This window comes from Pelodiscus sinensis, chromosome 6, assembly GCF_052426305.1.
Source record: "Pelodiscus sinensis isolate ZL-2025 chromosome 6, ASM5242630v1, whole genome shotgun sequence".
NCBI classification, from domain to species: Eukaryota; Metazoa; Chordata; order Testudines; family Trionychidae; genus Pelodiscus; species Pelodiscus sinensis.
In genome coordinates, this window is record NC_143057.1 from 105,555,559 (window position 1) to 105,571,501 (window position 15,943).

The 15,943-nt window shown below is 42.0% G+C and overlaps 1 protein-coding gene across 1 annotated transcript in view; it reads right to left on the reverse strand.

Annotated features, from left to right (window-relative positions):
* EGFLAM (EGF like, fibronectin type III and laminin G domains) overlaps positions 1-15,943 on the reverse strand; it is a 125,691-nt gene that overhangs the window by 59,965 nt on the left and 49,783 nt on the right. The window contains exon 7 of the mRNA XM_006139475.4: positions 14,476-14,642. Coding sequence (XP_006139537.3) covers positions 14,476-14,642 — 167 coding nt within the window. The remainder of the gene's footprint in view (positions 1-14,475; positions 14,643-15,943) is intronic.

Genomic DNA, 15,943 nt, shown 5'->3' on the forward strand with positions numbered 1-15,943 from the left:
AGAGAAAGCAACATACCAAATTTGTTGGTTCTAGCTCTTACCATTTACGAGGCATTGTTGAACAGACTCACATACAGCCAGACAGATGCACATTTCTAAAATACATAGTAAGATAAATAAGATATTACATTAACCCTATATTAACTGGCAGTATTTAGTGTAAATGAGTGTGATGGGGCATCTGCTCCGCACTGGCCATTTAGGAGCTAAAACCCAGTCATGGGAGAGGGCTGGAGCAGTGGAGCCAGCAGCTGTGGCAGGAGTCAGCCAATTAGGGCCCAGCTGGGGCTGCATAAATAAGGGCTCCTGGAGGGAAGGAAGACAGATTCACTCTTGCTGTAGCTAGGGCACAGGAGGGACCAAGAGGCTTCCTGACTTAAAGCAGGGCTGGGGAAGCTCTGGCCAGGCAAGCTCCCGGCCTGAAGCAAGGCCTGAGGGTACTAAGGGACATAACCAGGGCAGCAGAAGGCAGTGGGTCCACTCCCACCCCTTGCCAATGATGAATGGCCATTTCACACTGCAGTTTGCCTCTTAGGCAAGGGGCTAGATAAAGATTGCTGGTGGGTCACTGAGGCAAGGTGAGGCAAGGGAGGTTCCCTGAGAAGGAGGAGCCCAGAGTGTGGAAGCACCGCCATAGGGCAGTACCCGGGGGGTGGATACCACATTCTGGGAGAGATGTGGATCCTAACACAGAGGTAGAGGAAAAAAATAGGTAACGGGGTGAGACATCAGCCAAAAGGGGGCGCTCCAGAGTTGAAAATCTAATTCCTGGAGTGTCCAGCAGGAGGTGCCTTTAGTGGTGAGTCATGCTGTGATACAATGAATTACAAATGTAGCTCAGCTGAGTTTATATTATGACTTTCAGCTTCCAGTAGTTTGGTAAAAGTTCAAGGTTCACTAGTCATGCAGGCACTCAGAATACACTCCTGTGACTCTTCTCAAAGGACTAAATTCTGATTTCTATGGCATTATGTAAATTACTGAAAAAAGTATCAACCCTGGATTTACGATGTCAGTGAGAGCAGAATGTGTCCCCCCAGTAGAGATTCAGAAACAGATTCAGAAACCTCTATTAGGCACAATCCTGCTTTCATTGTGGGAGTAGGAAAATATCTATTATAAAAATATTGTCAAAAGTTCCACTCCCAGGGTATGTCTACTACAGCGTTAATTTGAGTTAACTTAATTCAAAATAGTTAAAATTTGAATTAAACTAATTTGAAATAACACATCTATACACAACACCTATTTTGAAATAGCATTTTGCTATTTCAAAATAACATGTCCACACTGAGTGGACCCTGAACTGAAATTAAGGCTGACCAGAACCAGTGCTGGCAGGGCATCAGGTTAGGACTTAATGTGTGGGGCTGCAGCCTGAGGCTAACTGAGCTCGGTGATTAAAGGGACCCTACCCCACCCCGGAAAGACAGTTCTCAGGGTTCCCTGCTTGCTTGTCTACCTCGATGAGTGACAGCAAAGTAGTCCTGTCTTGGAGTGCTCTGAGTGCCCACACTCGGGACACCACAGCACTCAGCCACACGGAGCCAGAGATACCCTTGGGCATGCTGGTGCATCTCATGCTGTCGTTGCCATCAGTCTGGCTGCACTTGCTGCAGGCTGCCATCCGGGGGGATCCATCGGGGGGCTGTCAGGATCCAGGAGGCCCTGCAGGAAAGCGTCCACCCTGGGGAGCCCTCAGAGCCACCCCGGTCCTCCCCACTGGGGGCTCGTGCCCCATTCCTCCCTCACGTCCTTCCACTTACTCCTCCCTAGCTCCCCTTCCTGATGTCAAACAAAAGACACGTATGTTCAAAAACAGAAACTGGGTTTATTGAACAAAACGGGGGGGGGGGGCAGGTGAAATGAACCTCTAAGGAGACTGGGAAAAGAAGGTGGGAGAGGGGAGGGGGAAACCAGGGAGGAGGGAGCTGGAAGGGGGAAGCAAGGGGAAGAAGGGGGAGGGGAAGCTCAGGGGTCTCACCGGACCAACGTGATTTTCATGCAAACCTGCTCCTGGGTTTGCATGTGGCCTTTGGTGGCCAGGCTGGCAGCTATCCTGCCATAGACAGCTGCGTTCCTCCATCTAGTGCAGAGATCATGGACGTTGGGGGCTTCCCCCCAAACCTGAATAAGGTCCATGATCTCCACCCTGGACCAGGAAGGTGCCCACCTTCTCTAGCCCCTATCAAGCTCCTGGGAGCTGGCACACTGCTCCTGGGGAGTGGTGGAGGGCTGGCTGCCAGTGCCTTGCTGGCTCATGTTTTGGGGCCACTGGGTCAGGGGCCCCAGTGGCCACTGCTGGCTCTGGGCTGGCAGGCTTGGAGCTGGCACAGGCACTGTGGCCAGGGTCAACCCCTTTAATGGTTCTGGGGCTGGGGGAGAGGAGAGTAAGTTTTCCTGGTTGTGCCCAGACTGGCCACAAGGGATCCCTGGGAAGGGCTGGAGGCCCCCTATTTAGAATTAAGTGTCTACACAGCACTTAATTCGAAATAGCTATTTTGAATTTGGCGTTACTCCTCGTAGAATGAGGTTTACCAAATTTGAATTAAGTGCTCCGCTATTTCAAAATTAATTAGAAATAGCGGTTTGCATGTATAGATGCTATTAAAGTTAATTCGATATAACGGCTGTTATTTCAAATTAACTTTGCAGTGTAGACATACCCCCAGTGAGTAATTAGTGGGGGTAATCATGTTAGTAGGGTGAGCAGAATTTAACCATATTTAGGTAGGCACTTTGTTTTTACCTCGTATAAAGAGCAGTCGCTGGCTGGATGTCCCCCTTCCCCGGTCTAAACCATTGCCATACTATGTTTTATGAGACATAATGAGTTTCTGGAAAAGACTCAGTGTGCAAAAGAAACGAAGGACATAACAGCCTCAGCAACATTATAAGTGAAATTATATTATAATGGGGAGTGGTTTGAATGAAACTGAGAATAAGGCTAGCCAATATTCTCATCAGCTCATTTTGGAAATAGGCAATCTCAGTCCATTGGGATATCTTTGCTTTTATGTCAGAGCTTTAATTTCACTAGGGCACCTTGCCTTTCTAAAAGAGGGACGGACTTCCATAGTTTGTCTGTAGATGTTTCAAAGTCAACCCAATTCAGTCAGTGCTGCTCTCATTTGTTCATAGGTCATAACACCGGGAAGAGGGGTGGAAACAAACATGGAACCAATGGTACCAATTGTGACTTGTGATGTGTTCACATCCATGTTCATAGTATCTAACGCACATACAATACCTTTTCTAATCCAAAGGTCATATATTGCATAAGAAATATCCATTAAAGAGCAGGTCATCCCACACTCTCTCCTTTCTCAAGTAAAGCTTCCACGGGGTTTAATGGGGGTTCTGGCAGAGTAAGAATAGCAGAAACTGATTTGTAATAAAATTAAAAAAGACTGCAGTCTTCTTCCTACTATGACATATAGAAAAAATATTAGAGCCCTGTTCTGCCCCCAGCTACATATTCACTGGATAGTGTTTTGACTCCATGTTAGTTTTGCTCTGGTGTAACTCCACTGACCACAATGGAATTTACTCCTGAGTGACACCAGTTTTAATGAGAACAGATTCAGGGTCACTGACTTAGAAAAGATGCCCAATTCCGAGGGCAGTGTGTGTCTTTTTTGGGTTTTGGATCAGAATGTTCCATGTCAATGTGAAGCACAAAAGAGATGAAGTATTTTAACTTCACAATGCTTTTCAATGTACTGAGCACACACAGCATTTAAAGCCTGTGAAGAAGAGCAAAGAAGATATGGCTTATTATGGTTGCCAAAAAAAAAAAAGTTTCTTCAATGCTCCTTTTCAAAGTCCTTGCTGGGTGGTAGTGTGTGGCAATATGGGGATAGGAGCATCCTGGGGTCCAAGTACTTACATGTCTTTAATTTGGCTCAGATTATTCTGCTACCCCCAACTCCCTATTGCTACTCATGTAGGGGTAAATTCTCAGTAAAAACTCCTAAAAGGCTACGTCTACACTGGCCCCTTTTCCGGAAGGGGCATGTTAATTTCAGCTATCGTAATAGGGAAATGCGCGGGGGATTTAAATAACTTTGAAGTAGGAATAAGATCCTCCGGAAAAGGGCTTTTTTTCCGGAGGATTGGGGCCAGTGTAGACGCTCTTTTCCGGCTTTTCTAAAAGCCGGAAAAAAGCAGCGGACATTTTTATGTAAATGCCGCGGGGGATATTTAAATCCCCCGAGCATTTCCCTATTACGATAGCTGAAATTAACATGCCCCTTCCGGAAAAGGGGCCAGTGTAGACGTAGCCCTACTGATTAATGGGATCCCAAGACAACTCCAGGCTCTGATCCAAACTTTACTTAATGATCAGAAACTTGTTTTTCAAAACAACCAAAAATTACAAAGAAAAGGAGGTGCCTTGTCCATATGAAAAGGAAAAGCTCAGCAGAAGGTCAGTCACAGCCAGTGCGCATAACTCATTAGTCTACCTGCTGATCTGTGCATGACTCACATAAAGCATGATGCAGTTGTAAGCACAAATACAAAGAGGTATAGTCTTATCTTGCTATGTTTGGATTTACCGTGGTGGATTCTCACACATCAGGATGGGACTACCTTAAATCTCACTGACTTTTCAGTTCACAACATGGATCATATCATGTAACATGATATTCACATATGAGGTAACACAAATATAAAATATGAGAAGACAAAGAAGTTCAGAGGAGTGTTTTAAAGAGAAATCACATGCTGGCTGATGTATTAGGAACACTGCATAGCTCTAGTGAAGAGCTCACCACATAATGGGTGGCAAATCAGAAATGATTAAACCAAATGGCACTTTGTGAATACCAAAACAATGACAACAGAGACTAAAAGCATGCCATATATTTCATTACATCAATGCTCCAGTGTGCAAGGAGATGAAGCCCATCTAAGACCCTCCATCAGCCTTGTAATCCTGTCCCATAATTAATTGAAAAACTACAGGGAGTCATTGACATAAAATAGCCTCTCAAATAATCAGGGATTATGTTATACCAAATAAACCTTTTCAGGATAAATAGGAATCTGCACAAACTGTTTATTGCCAATTAAGTAGCCACAGGCATATTGACCAGCACAAGCAGAATTATGTAAAAACTAGATTGCAAAGTGCTTCAGAGAAGTTTTATTACATGTAGGTGCTGCAAACTCATTCAGTTCAGAGGATCACACAATTCTAACATTAAAATACACGGAAGGCACCTTTGTCTAATGATCAGGAAACTGAATTCTATTCTGGCAACGATTCACTTGGAGAAATCATTTGATCCTGACACTGGCTTACTTTTCCTATCTATATAATGAGGTCAACAATACTAGTCCAACTTTGTAAAACACTGAGGGCACGTCTACACTGCAGAGCAAAAGTTGAATTAAGAAATGCAACTTCAGCTACTCAATTGTGTAGCTGAAGTCAAAATGGCTTAATTCAGCTTTTGGCACTGTCTACACAGCAGGAAGTCAAAGGAAGAACACTGTTCTTTCAACTTCCCTTACTCTTCATGAAATGAGGGTTACATGAGTCAAAGTAAGATGTCCTCCATCTCAAAATAATTGCTTGCTCTGTAGACGCGCACTTTGTTCTTTTGCAATAAGGTCAGTTAACCCAAAATGACCCTGCTGTGCAGATGTACCCTGAGAGCTTGCCTCTGGAGGTCAATCTTCTAGTGTTCGATTTAGTGGGTATAGTGCAGACCCCCAAACTGAACGCTGAGGGCAGCTGTTCTTGTGCAAAAACTTGCAGAGTGTCTACACTGCACAAGCATTCTTGCGCAAGTAAATTTACAGTAAAGTGTCAGAAACAGGGCTTCTTGCACAAGAGTTATTCCTCTCCCCATGAGGCATAAGCCCTCTTGCACAAGAGCTCTTCCACAAGAAGGCAGTGTAGACAGGCAACAGGAGTTTTTTACACAAGAAAGCCCTATGGCCAAAATGGCTGTCAGAGCTTTCTTGTGCAAGAGAGCATCCACACTGCCATGGACGCTCTTGAGCAAAAGCACATCTCTTCCACAAAAGCACATGGCAGTATGGACGCACTCTTGTGGAAGACCTTTTGCACAAGAACTCTTGCGTAAAACAGTTCTGGTGAAAGAAGCCTGCAGTGTATACATAGCCTTAGGGTATGTCTATACTACAGGACAAAGTCAAGTTAAGACATGCAACTTTAGCCACGTTAATTGCATAGCTGAAATTGAAGTAGCTTAACTCTACTTTTGGTGCTGTCTACACTCTTCCTTCTACTTCCCTTACTCCTTGTGAAAGCAGGGTTTCTAGCATTGACTGGAGGGCCCCTCTCACTTTGAATTAGGTGTCTTAACTAGGCCACTAATTCGAACCCTGGAAGATCAACAGTGGCAGCTTTGTTCTTCCTCTGTAGTGTAGACGTACCGTTAGTAAGCAATTCCAACTGTTTCCTGCTTTGGTTGAAACACTGCTGTTAAATTACATCTGTACCTAAAGTTTTTGGAATACAGATACTGCAGGGCAATACAAGCACCTGATCCAACACTCTGAGCCAATGAAAATTGTCCATTGATTCCAGTGAACATTGAGCCAGCTTTGCTAAGGTGATTGTGCATTTGTTGAGACAGCCTAACATATAAATACTACTGAATTCTGTGGGAGCTGGGGGACAGGGCCGAAGAAGACAGAGTTCAGCATATGTCAGAAGCAAACCCAGAGACACTTAAATGTCCAATTCCTTATTCATGATGGTTAAGACTCTCTCAGGGCAGCAACTATGTTTTCCTCTGGGATTTGTAAAGTGCCTTACAGTATAGGAGCTACTCAACTCTAAAAAAATAAATAAATAATCAGTGCAGCTTGAGATAAAGTAGGAACATGAGATAGAAGATCAGAGTGCTGCATGAATGCCTGGTGTACATGCAGGAGTGGAGCGCTCCTTCTGTGTTAGTCTCCATGATAACAGAAACATTTACGTTCAAATACATTTGGGGGTAATGCTCAGGATCAGCCCCACCGCATACCTAAAAATGTCAGGGTATGTCTATACAAGCCCCCTAGTTCCAACTAGGGAGGCTAATGAGGGCAACCGAAATTGCAAATGAAGCACGGGATTTAAATATCCTGCACTTCATTAGCATGTTCCCGGGCGGTCGCAATTTAGGGAATTGACTAGCCCGGAAGAACTGCCCACGTCTACACACGGTAGAGAAAGGTGATTCCAAAATAAAGCCCTTACTTTGGATTACCAGTTAAACCTCATGGAATGAGACAGTTCTTCTGGGCTAGTCAATTTCCAAAATGGCGACCACCCAGGAACATGCTAATGAAGCATGGGATATTTAAATCCCGCGCGTCATTTGCAATTTCGGTCTGCCTCATTAGCCTCCATAGTTTGAACTAGGGGGCTAGTGTAGTCATACCCTCACAGTGTCTGGAGTAGGCGGTAGTTGCGTGAACTCCAGCCCATTGCCAGGAAACACTTCAGTCCCCTGCACAACCATGATCTCAGTGAAATTTCCACCCCTGAAGTGGTTTGCAGTGGACCTGTTGCTGTCTGGTGTTAACAGCTTCCATGGGGCTATAAGCTACCTGTTTCTGTACCTGTGTAGCTTCCATGATTAAAGCAATTCAGAGATGTGGTGCAAGATCCACGTGTGAAGGTCTAATTCCCTTTCAGTGTCAGCCATCTTTGACATGTCTCGAAGTTCTGCCCCAATTCTATCCAGAATCTCACTGACAGCCTTCTCTACTGCATAAACCTTTGTCCCACCATAAGCAGCAGGAGCAGAACCACACCATCATTCCATTGCTTCCTGTCTTCCTCTCAGTTTGGCAGGGCGAGATGTGATCAGAAATAGGAATTGGCTGGGTACAGTACCAGCAACACACAGGAAGGCAGTTCCTAGAGTATCCCTGTGTGATACACAGAATCCTGAGATACCACCTCTGGAACAGAATAGCATCAGTGTGTTGTGGGTGTACATTTACCTGGGTCTAGAATAGTGTAACCCACACACCTATTAGGTGTGGTTCACTATCCCATTAGTGGCACTTAGACTTCTTACAGAGAGAAAGAAAGAGCTTCCTCTTTACCCTTAGCTGAGAGCTAGCTGGATTTTAGCTCAAGCTGTGGAGGCTCACTCACTAAGCTCCAGAGATCCCAGGTTCAGTTCCGCCTGCTCGTTTACAACAGTTTATGTGGACGTATGGCATGGGGATGGGGAACATGTATAAGCATGGAGTATGTGCACCAGTGTAGACAAAATCCAAGAAAGTCTTTGAGAAATTTGGATTTGGTAACAGAAGGTGGTGAGAGGGAAACAAAGAAAGTACTTGTTGCAAGACCTACTAGTCCCTGGCATGGGGGTGGGGTACTACTATTTGCGCCTCGGAATAATACCTCATCTTGGGATGCAAAACTTCAGAGAAGAGACACTTCAATATCAGACTTGCCAATTTGCTAGCAATGAAATAACCTTTGCAGTAACAATGTCTTCTTCAGAGTTCAGGAAGGATAAAAATCAATGGGGTTTTTTGGGTGAAAAATATGGACTTTTCATTTAAATCTGATTTTTTAAATTTAAATTATAGCAAGTTTTCTTTTTAAAAATAAACCTGTTTAAAACACAATCTGAATTTAATATAAAATATGTTAAGGCCTAAGCTTATTATAATCTCTTAAAACATTCAGTTAGAAAATATAGATGCTGAATCCATCATGCACTATGAAAAACTTGTAAGTTAAAGGCTGTTTTTCTATTTAAAGAAAAACAGGGGAAGAATATGTAACTGTTTAAGCTTTGCAAACGTGGTACAATAGGTCATGTACTATTGAGGCTGATCCTGTGTACTATTGAGGCTGACCCGGATAGCTTGATTCCCTTCTTTTATAGCTTCTCCCTACCTGACCTCTGATTGGTGTCACAGATATCTGAAAGTTGAGAACTGAGCCAACAACCATGGAAACTTACTTTTCAGCCCATGGTAAAACAGTGAAGTTTATGCATCTAAGGTGGTATTGTTTGATAAAATAAATTTCATTTGCTAATTGGTCATGCTTAATTAAATTCCAGTCACCATCCTAATACAGCTTGATATAAATCTTGAGTAAAAAGGTAATTACGGTATCTAATAAACAATATATTATTCATCATTTTCTAACATACCAAAATCTGCCATAAGAATCTGAAAATATTAAGCTATATCATTGCTTAAATATATGTAAACAGTGTGCCATCGTACATAATAAAAAGATGCATGAAATCTAGTTTAAAGGCTCTTTTTAGCTGTAAATCAACATGTGTTAATGACTACATCAACCAATTAGAATGTACCTTTGTTCACAAAATAAAGGAAGCACAAATGGAAAAGTTGATTAAAATTGATGATTTAAACTGAGGGTTCACACTTGGTGATACAAATTGCCTTGATTTAAATTAATCCAGCCTATCAGAGTTTCTGCTGATATTTTATATCAGTGGGTTGGGACAGAGGAAATATGACTAGATGCTAAACAGAAGGACATAGGTATTTCACTACCTGTAGATCTCTACTCTGTTTTCTAATGGAGCTTGCTGGAGGACTTTGTTAGACTACTATGCATCTTCTAGCCATGTTAAACCCCAATAATGAAGTATTTTAAATTCAATTCATGTGCACTGTGGGATTCTGTGTTTTGGAGTTTAATTAATTACATTGGAGAGGGCATATTTTAGAAATGTTTGAATTTTATCTAGGATGTCCCAAATCAGGATTTTTCAGGGCTCTTTGTGTATGACTGTAATGGTGACAGTTCAAGGGACAACACATAATGATGCTAATAGAACTGTTTGCCATGCACTGGACATTGGAGCTGATAGGCACTTGAGGACACAGGAGACATTTTCAAAGGCACAAATGGCTGTTAAGCAACCAGTTCTCATTGGTCTTCAAATGGAAATTGGTTGCCTAAGAGCCCTTTTTGCCTTTGGAAGTCTTGACCCAGCAGACCCATAGGAGGATGCTGCCATTGTTGGCCATAGGTACAGAGAATAAATGCAAGCTTTCACATGTACTGGCTTTGTCAGCAGCTTTTTCAGCCTGTGTGGGCCAGGGGCACTGGAACAATATAGTGGGGATGTTGAACAAAACTGTAAACCCTGTATATGACGGGAACCATGCATTCACTTGCTATTATTACTTCAAGTCAGAGGGTACAGCACCCCTAATTCCACCTTCTCCCTCTGTGGGTAACTGTAACTTCAGCAGGAGTCCTGGAGTTGGCCAATACACCCACAAAATGTCCAGCACTAGCCAGTCAAGTGACATGGCTGCAGTGGCAACGGGAATTTTAGACATCGCATATGAAAGGTGCTCTTCCTTATCAGAACTCCTAAACACTGTCTGCCCTCCCCTAGGGGTGAACAGCTGCTCTGACCAGTGCTAAGGGGGTGCAGTTTGTACCACTTGTGGCAATCAGAATGAAGTGAGCTTAGTTCAATGTGCTATTGGTTTAAATTTTCAGTTTTTCAGAGCCCTCCTAATATAGTGGAATAAATTCATCCCTGCCACAACAACTCCACAAAAGTCACTGGAGTTATACCAGAAATTATTTTGACCCCTATGTATTAAGTTATCCCCAACTTTTCTGATACAAATAATTCCCTACAGAACCACTGTGCAAAACAGGCAACTTCCAGTTTTCAGACTTGTAAAGGCAATTAGCCTCTACTAGGTTTACTAATTGGATGGTTATCTGAATGCTGCATTAATAAGCCTCGTAGGAACTCAATCCTATCCTTATTAGCAGAGATAAATCCTTTATCTTTTCTTACAAAAGAATGCAGAAATTCATGCTGAAAGATACACAGGAAATAGATGAGCACGTCCATGGTCCATGGGTCTGCAGCAGAGGAAGCTGACCCTTTGGAATCTAAGAACCAGGGATCCTATCGAGCACACTGTACCTTAGAGGTTTCCATAAACATTCAGTTCAGAAGTTTACCTTAAAATAGAACCACCTCAGAAAATAAACACTGCACAAACTGTTTAAGGGATCCAGTTTACCAGGAAGCAAAGGACAAAAGGGTGAAAAGCAAGACTAACAGTGAAATACAGTGAAATATAATAATTAATGTACAACATAAAATGAAAGGACTCACAATTAAGAATATAAACCCCAAAGGCTTGGAAATAAATCCTCGGCGGGTTAAAAATACAGTCTGCAAGAATCAGTCCAACCTCTTAGCTGAGGTCTACATTTATACTGCCACATAACTGTTTGCTGCTATTGTGCCTCACCAAATACAAGCCTGACCTAAAGATATAACTATATCCCCCTAATAATTCCCTTTTGCGATAATTTAATTAGGGAAAATTTTCATTCCTGTGCATATGCAAGAAGAGGTTCAATCTTTTAAAGACTAATTTTAAAAGTTAATCGATTTAACAATTGTATATGCTGAAGCTAAATATATTTTGAGGACATTCTTGTCAGGCATTTATTCCTTGTAAGTTATAAATAGACCTTGAAGGATTGGATTTTTCATCAGTAAATACTGGTAAAAATCAATTTCATCATACACACACAAACACATACAAATATTTCCACTGATGATCCTCCAAATTACAGATAAGCAAAGTAGGAAAAATGCTGCTTGACAAAATTAGTAGTATTTGACTGAAAGATATTTAATGTGTATATTTAAACACGTGATTTCACAATTTGCATTTTAATGTTGCAGGGATTGGCTCCTGGGTTAGTGTTTCTGTTGTGGGGTGTTAACCAATTCCTGCAACAAATCCTATTGTCACCTCTGTCCTCACATCTACCCTAGGGTTTGTCTAGACTACAGAGTTTTGTCAACAAAAGTGGACTTTTGTCGACAAAACTATACCTGCGTCTACACTATCATCGAGTTCTGTCGACATAATGTTGACAGAACTCAGCAGTTTTGTCGACGGCGGTAAATCTCATTCTACGAGGAATAACGCCTTTTGTCGACAGAATTCTGTCGACAGAAGGCGTTATTGCATCTACACTGTCCTTCGTGTCTACACTCTCATGTCGACAACACGGCTTGCTTTGTCGACAGAACTGGATGTAATCTAGACTCTCTTTGTCAACAGAAACTGTGATTGGAACTAGCGCGCCGGCGAGATCATGCTAATGGAGCGCAGGATATTTAAACCCCGGCTTCATTACCTTGTCTGAATTTGCATCCCTAGTCCAAACTAGGGAGCAAATATGGAGGTACTCTTAGTCTTTAAGTTGCCACCAGACTCCTTGTTTTTGCTGAAACAGATTAACACAGCTACCTCTCTGAGGGCATGTCTACACTAGGAGATGAGTCCAAATGTACTAAGCTTGACTGCTGGGAACCCAATTTCACAAATTCAAAGTTCTGGGTCCTGACTATGAGGAAGAATCAAATGTAGCCTGAGGCAGGCTCCGTTAATGTGGATACGCTACCTTGGACGCAGAGCCCCAGGAAGCATTCTGGAGGCCAATAAGTTTGAATTAATGGCACTGGAACATCCACATGAATGTTATTTCAGACCTACAAGTTCAGGAATAGCATTATTCCTTATGAAAAGCAGGACTACAGAATTTGAATTCTGTGGCCCCTTATTCCGGAATAACAGGCTTGGTAGTGTGGACACATCGCTTACAAATTCGACCTTTGGGGGGCTAATTTCGGACTAAGGTCCTAGTGTAGACTGGGTCTGAAAGCTATTTAAAGCTATTTCAAACTTGATTCCTCTTGGAAGTTCCGAGACCTTCCTTATGATTATGAAGACTTTAAGTGCTTAAAGGCAGCTCGGAGTATGGGTTATTAAAATGCCTTCTCAAAAGCTCCCCTAACAAATAAACAATATTATAGGAAAAACTTAAAAAACAACTAATAGTCTGGTAACATCTTAAAGACTAACAAAACATGTAGATCAGCAGTTCCCAACCTTTTCCAGATGAGGACCCATTTTGACAAGTCAGGAAGACTTGGTGACCCAGGGCAATTCAAAAAATGTGTGAATGGCTCCTTAAGAGCCACCTGGGGAGACACGTGGTGATCCTTTTGAAATGTAATGGCGACCCATACTTGGGTCCCAACCCATAGGTTAGGAAACCCTGATGTAGATGGTATCATGAGTTTTGTGGGCGCAAGGGGGTCCTAGACTAGCTGCCAGTAACTGGTGCCCTAGGCAAACCATGCAATCGGCGCCCCCACCTCCAAACCCCTCAATGATATTGCGCCACCATTTGGCGCCCCATTTAACTTGGCACCCTAGGCGACCGCATAGTTCGCCTATATGAATGGGCCACCCCTGCGTGGGCGAAACCCACTTCTTTAGATGAGTAATAGAAATGTAGCCGTGTTAGTCTGGTGTAGCTGAAGCAAAATGCAGGACTATGTAGCACTTTAAAGACTAACAAGATGGTTTATTAGATGATGAGCTTTCGTGGGCCAGACCCACTTCCTCAGATCAAATAGTGGAAGCTTCCACTATTTGATCTGAGGAAGTGGGTCTGGCCCACGAAAGCTCATCATCTAATAAACCATCTTGTTAGTCTTTAAAGTGCTACATAGTCCTGCATTTTTCTTTAGATTACTGGAGCATTAGAAGTCCAGATCCAAGAATAAATAAGGGAAGTGGTAGGGAGAGAGAAAAAAGGAGGGGGGAAAAGAGAGAGAGAGACAGTGAGCAGATGGTTCAAGTACAGTAGTTACAAGAGGCTGATAAGTACAATTAACACCTCATAATCCAGTCATCTGAAGAAGTGGGTTGTGCCCACGAAAGCTCATGATATCGTCTACATGTTTTATTAGTCTTTAAGGAGCTACTAGACTATTTGTTGTTTTTTAAGTTTTTCCTGTTACAGACTAACTCAACTACCCTTCTGAATATTATAGGAAGATGGTATAGTGGGTAGCTATTTAAATGGTATTTGAATGCAGCTCTGCCTGAAATACAAACAGTTTCTTTGTGCAGTTTCCAATTAAAAAGGGATATTTATCTGTTCATATGAAGAGTCCCATATTTGTACTTAAAAGTGCAAATTCCTGTGCCCTTCTCACACAGCAGTGTAGATGTGCTTTGGTCTTTTTGAGTTGTTTGAATTATGTATGTAATATATACAATTCAATTTTAAAGACCTGCAAAAAACAAAAAGGTGAGCAATATGTTTGTCGCCTTTCTTCTGCCTGTGGCATTTACTTATCAATTCTGCATGAAGTTGACACAAAAGCCAATAAATTGTGTTCCAAAAATATCTGGCAATGACCTCTGGAGCCTGAAAACAGCATGGAACTGTATTTGCTTGGAGCCTCACAGACTCTTACCTCTGGCTTAACTTTCACAGAATTCTGCAACCCTCTAAGGGAAGCACATGTAATGTCCGGTTTGGGAGGCTTGTGTGCTTTGGTACTCAATGAGAGCTCCTTATAACTGACCCTTTTAAACTTGTACTTTTAGGGTACCTTAATTAAGAAAAGGTGTTTTACTCACTGAATGTTCGAATAATATCGCTTGGAGTGCTGCGTAAGCTAGATCCATAGGAATTTGCTGCTCTGATTGCAAACTGGTACTTAGTATTTGGAATAAGTCCTTTTAGAACCATGGATTCCATCTGGATCTGCTCTTTTATTACAGTCCAATTGCTGTCAAGATCTGGCCTAGGATTAAAAACAAGATCAGAAATAAGTAAAGTTAGTTGTACACATTAATTGGCTTTAAACTGTCCAGAAGTATATAAAATAGTGAGTAGAGTCCTGTAAATCTGCAAATATCTGCTTTATATCCATGAATCATTTTTTACGGATTGAGGATCAGATGCAGATGCAGATACAGAGGTGGAAAAAAGGCATAGGAAGGAAGTAGGTAGAGCAGAAGAAATGGGCTGGGCAGAGCAAGGGCCAATAGAAAGAGTCATGAGAGACTTCTCCCCTCCCTACTTCAGGAATTGAGGGCTCTATGCTACTGTCAGAATGAGGCAGCAGCAACTGTAGAGATGCTGGGAAAGATTCATAGACCTAGAAGGAACCTTGAGGGGTCACTGCACTCATGACAGCACTAAGTATTATCTAGAGTGGACTTTTCTGAGAGGTGTTTATCTAATCTGCTCTTAAAAGTCACCGAAGATGGAGATTCCACAACCTCTTTACACAATTTATTCTAGTATTTAACTACCCCAAAAGAAAGTTTTTCCTTGTGTCCAACTGAAGCAGCAATTGAAACTCATTGTTTCTTGTCCTGTCCTCAGAGGCTAAGGAGAATAATTTTCCTCTCTCCTCCTTATAACAACCTTTCAACTGTCTACCATGTCTCCTCTCAATCTTTTCTTCTCCAGACTAAACAACCCCATTTTTTCCAGTGTTTCCTCATAGTCAATGTTTTCTAGACTTTTAATCATTTTTGTTGTTTTTCTCTTGACTTACTCCAATTTGTCCCAATGTTTCCTGAAATGTGGCACTTGGAACTAGACACAATACTCTGGCTAAGACCTAATCAGTGTGGATTTAAAAATGGAAGAATTATAACACTCCTACTAATGCACCCCAAAATTATGTTTGCTTTTTGCAATAGTGATTACACTGACTGTCCACTCATTTTTAGCTTGTGATAATAACTGTAAATAAAACTGCACACAACGCTTTACTGGAAAGTCTTCAAGCTGTTTGTGAGGTGAGAAAGTAGATAGAAACAAGTCCATCCGCCACAACAGAAAAGCACGTACTCATGAAAGTTGCTACATTAAAGCCAGTGAGGCTATTCATATCAAGTAATGCTACTCTTTGTAAGCAAGGGTGATAGAATCAGAGCCATAACTGTATGTGAAAACAAGTTTTCTTTTTCTTTTCTTTTTTTAATTATGAGATTATTTAGAGGATCTTTTTCCTTTCAAATACCCTGTATATTTTCCCTTCTTTTCCTAGTTTTCGGTGTAGATTTTATGAGCAAAATTTTCAAATATGGA